Source organism: Monoraphidium neglectum (assembly GCF_000611645.1).
Source record: "Monoraphidium neglectum strain SAG 48.87 unplaced genomic scaffold scaffold03795, whole genome shotgun sequence".
Lineage (NCBI taxonomy): Eukaryota > Viridiplantae > Chlorophyta > Chlorophyceae > Sphaeropleales > Selenastraceae > Monoraphidium > Monoraphidium neglectum.
In genome coordinates, this window is record NW_014009834.1 from 1,779 (window position 1) to 6,120 (window position 4,342).

The 4,342-nt window shown below is 68.1% G+C and overlaps 1 protein-coding gene across 1 annotated transcript; it reads left to right on the top strand.

Moving 5' to 3' along the window:
• Positions 1-215: 215 nt before the first annotated feature.
• MNEG_13391 (F1F0 ATP synthase associated 36.3kDa protein) lies at positions 216-4,261 on the top strand (the record flags this gene model as incomplete). The annotated part of the gene is made up of 10 exons (XM_014038137.1): positions 216-252; positions 599-729; positions 1,117-1,233; positions 1,637-1,764; positions 2,031-2,136; positions 2,441-2,515; positions 2,757-2,827; positions 3,085-3,165; positions 3,557-3,657; positions 4,083-4,261. The coding sequence occupies 10 exons, from the start codon at positions 216-218 to the stop codon at positions 4,259-4,261; spliced, it is 1,026 nt and encodes a 341-aa protein (XP_013893591.1).
• Between the last annotated feature and the right edge of the window lie 81 nt (positions 4,262-4,342).

Here is a 4,342-nt window from a genome sequence, read left to right on the forward strand (position 1 = left end):
TGACGACAGTCGTCGGCAGTACATTGTCAGAAACGACGGGGTGAGGAACTCTGGTTGCGTTTGAACTAGCGATGCCTGCGTCGATATCATATAGCGATTGGCCACGCGTAGCCAGTTGCTGATCTCTTGGACCTGGGGCAGCACAAGGGTGCGGTGTCGAGGTCCAGCAGGCGCGCTTCCCAACAAGTGAATAGCTTCCGCTTAATTCTGGAACCATGCGGCGTGCGGTGCAGCAGCTGGCCCTGAACGCCGGTGAGGGGCTGATCTGGTGCTTCATCGACGCAGCAGGCTTTATGGGGCAGTAGTCAGGATAGACGATGCCTGGTTAACGTCGCTGCGCACGCTGATGTGCATCAGCTTGCTTGCTCGTCGAGTTTTGGGTGGGGGGCTCAACCCTCGCGAGCAGGGCGGGGCCTCAACATGTTGCCTGACAAAGTTGTCACGATTAGCTTCGGGTCTGAACTGCAATGGATGCTGTTCAGCCAAGAGCAGGGTTGCAGCCGCGTGTGTGCGCTTGCGGTAGCACCTGGCACGCTGCTTGCTGGCACGCGTCTCGCGCCCCGACCGGCGGTTCTCGTTCCCCAACAACCGCGTGCAGCCCGCGGCATGGGGTCGGCGCCAGCGGAGCAGCAGCTGGGCGGCGCCGTGGTGGCCGCGGCGCGCGGCATGGCCGGCCACGGCCCCGCGCCGGAGGTGGTGCCCAACCCGCTGCAGAAGATCGTTCCCCCGGTGAGCGGCTGGGCCTGCAAACCTGTCCTGCTCCAGCGGCCTCATCGGCGCTGAGTTGCACAGCGCCTGCGCATGGCAGTGCGCAAGGGCTACATCGGTCATTGCGCAGGCGGCCTGCGGTAGAAAGCGTCGCAGCAGCGCACAGGCGAAGGGCCTCACGTGTGCGTCTAGCACAGCCGCTGCGTGCCACCGGCAAGGGCAGCATGGCACTGGGTGCGCCGCAGGCAGCGGCGGAATTTCCGCGGCACTCCTGCCGCAATGGTCGCCTTCGCCGCGGCGTCGCTGGGCGCGTCAGGATCCAGCTCCAGTTGGCAGCACGCGCAGCTGGAGCTGACGCGAACACGCTGCGCCTGCGCGGACGCTGCCAAACCAAACCTCTGCCCCTAGATCATCAGCGGCGTCAAGGCGGGCGTGGACGGCGTGACGAAGGGCATCCCTGCGGCGGCGGCGGCCATCGCCAACAGCGGCGCAACGCGCGGCGCCATCGCATACTTTGCTGACAAGGTGGGGGCTGGGTCAGGGGCCCTGAGGCGGTTTGGGTTGAAGTCAGGTCTGCCATTGGGCATGCTGCCAGGGAGCTGTGCGTTGCTGTACAGCAGGCTGAGCGTCTCAGGGCCGGCATCGCAGCGAGGATTTGAGGCGCCGGGCGCGGGTCTCATGCAGCTGTATCAAATCGAGTCGGAGCATTCGGCGCCTATTTGCGAGCCTAGCTAAAGGCTCACGGCCGGCCGGCCCGAGCGCGGCGACGCGCCGGGCGGGCCAGCCGCGACACGGCAGCCGCGCGGCACGGCGCGGCGCGTCGGGCGTCCGCTCTGGCGGGGCCCAGAACCCCCGCGCCCCGGCGAGCGGCGTCACCAAGCGCCTCCCTCGCGGTCCCCCGCGCTCCCTCCCACCACCCCAAAAAAAGGTCCTGCTGTCCGGCCTGGTGGGCACCCCCAGCGAGCTGGACTTGGCGAAGTGGGCGGCCTGGCTGGCAGACAACGGCTACGACAGCCAGGAGGGCTGGGCCAAGATCGTGGCCGGGGCCAAGGAGAAGTGAGCCCCGGGGATGACGCAAGCCTGGGGCGCGGGGGGGGGGGGGGGCGCGGCAGCTGCAGCCGACGCTTGGAGTGGGAGGCGGGGCAGGGCGGGCTTTGGTATCGAGCTGCGGGGGCTGCTGTGCCTGCTCAGCTTCGCTCGTTGCCGAGGTGCGTGCGACAGAACTTCAATGGCACCCTATTGACCGGACCGTACTACCGCCAACGCCGCCAACGCCGCCAACGCCGCCCCCGCCGCCGCCGCGTGCTTGCCTCTCTCTTCAGGCTGCCGACGCTGACGCCCGCGGACGTGTCTGCGCTGGTGCCGGCGCTGCACTCCCAGGGGCTCTACGACAAGGCCCTGTTTGAGGGCTTTGCCGCCATCATCCAGGTCGGCGCCCTCGCGTCGTCATTGCCACCAGCAACCCTGCAGTTGACAGCCCTTTGTTCCGCGGCAACCTTGCCATGGACATCACAGGGACACCCGGCGTCTCAGCCCGGTTGCTCACCTGCAGCTTCCCTTGTCCCCGGTGGCGCCGCGCCGCTGCGGCTGCCCCGGTTTCCCGGCCTGCAACGCTGCCGCACGCGCCCTCTCCCCCCCACATAACACCACGACAACCACTGCTGTCACCCACACTACTGCCCGGCGTCAATCACGGCGCAAACTCCTTGCCACACCCCTTCCGGCCCGCCAGGCCAAGTTCACCGAGTTTGAGACCCCCGCGCTGGCCAAGATCGTGGCGGCCTACTCTGACAACGACCACTTCGAGGTGAGTGCGCCCCGCATGGCGTCTCACAAATGCGTGTCCAGCGCCCCCCCCCCCCCGGGCTTCGCGCGATCCTGCGGCTGCGCCGCGTTTTTTTTGCGCGGCCCCCCGGCTGGGGCCCCCGGGCGACTCGGTCGGCCGGCCGCCGCCCGCCCTGTTCTCGGCGGCAGTGGGGCAACGGCGACCGTGCTGCCCTCGATCTGACCGCCTATTGCCAACGCGCCCCCCCCCCCTCACGGGACAGGTCGGCCTGTTTGACGACATCGCTGACTCGATCGCCTACTGCAACCACTACCTCGCGCCCACTGTCACGCCGTGAGCCCGCCCCCGCCCCCGCCGCGCGCTTTGCGCTGCCCCCGCCGCCCGCGCCGGCCTTGCCCCCCTCGTGCGGCGGCGCACATGCCGCGGCGGGGGGTGAGGCCCCCCTATGCGCATCTTGGGCCCTGCCTCTCCTGACATCAGTGATGATCAGTCATGATCAGGGTGATGATCACCGCGCTCCGCTCGCCCGCCGCTTCCGCCGCCGCCGCAGCCGCCGCACCAACCCTGAAACCCCACCTCATGTCGCGCAGGCTGCCGGACATTGCGGCGGTGTTCCAGGCGTACTCCAAGTTTGGCCACGACCGCGGGGACCTCTTCATCCCCCTGGCCAGGTGGGTCCCCGCGCGCATGAGCGCGCATGAGCGCGGCCGCGGCGCAAGCGCGTGCAGGGGGTGTGTGAGAGTGTGTGCATGTGCGTGCTCGCGGCGCGCTCGCTTGTTAGGCTGATCCCTTGGTACCACTTAAGCTGGCCACCCGGGCTCTTCGCCGCGGGCCCGTGCCATTGCAAGCTCCCTCCCGCGCCCGCACACGCGCGCACGCACATGCACGGGCGCGCACATGCGCACACGCACGCCCTCACGCTCGCATACCACACGAGTCGATGCACGCGTCCGTTCAGCGCCCCCTCCTCTGCGCTGGCACACCCACCCACGACACTCGCACACGTACACCCACACTCTCAGTCGCTGACCTCCCCCCCCCCCTGCCGCCCCACCCCCCCAGGGCTGTGCATGAGGACCGGCTGCGCGAGCTGAGTGATGCGGACCTCAAGGCCACAGTCAACGGCCTCCTGTCAGCCTTCATCAAGCTGCACTTCTGGCCGGGTGAGCGAGCGCGCGCGCGCCCCCCGCTGCGACGCCGGCCCTGCCGCCGTCGCCGGGGGTGGGGGCCGTGTGCGTGTGTGTGTGTGTGTGGGGGGGGGTGCTTGTTCGGTGAGCAGCTTAGCTAAGTTGCTCCTCTGGCCTTGAGGTAGCTTTCAGGTGCATCACATGTCATGAACACGCGGATATGCGCACGCTCGCAACCGCAGCGGCACACGCGCACACACGCTCACACAAGACGCACTCTCTCACACACACACACACACACACACACGCGCGCGCGCGTGCGTGCGCACGCGGACGCACACATACACACACATACACACACATGCGCACACAAGTGCGCACATCCACGCGCGCACACAAGTACAAACACCCGCACGCTCGCAAGTAAACACACGCGCGCCAACACCATCCTGCCGCCTCAGACTGCACTGAGGCGCTGCTGCTGATCGCGGAGCAGCGCCCCGGCGTGGCGGACGGCTCCATCGTCCAGGACGCCACCGCCAGGGTGAGCCTGGACCCTGTCTCCCACTGCTTTTGGACGTGGTTGCGATTGATTACAGCATCGCATCGTCTTAGCACGGTTGCCGTGGCAGCTGCTTAGGCTCTTTGGTGTCCACGCCCGCGGCTGTCGAGACACAGCCACCACCCCACGCGGTGTGTCCGACCACTCCCACCCATGCAC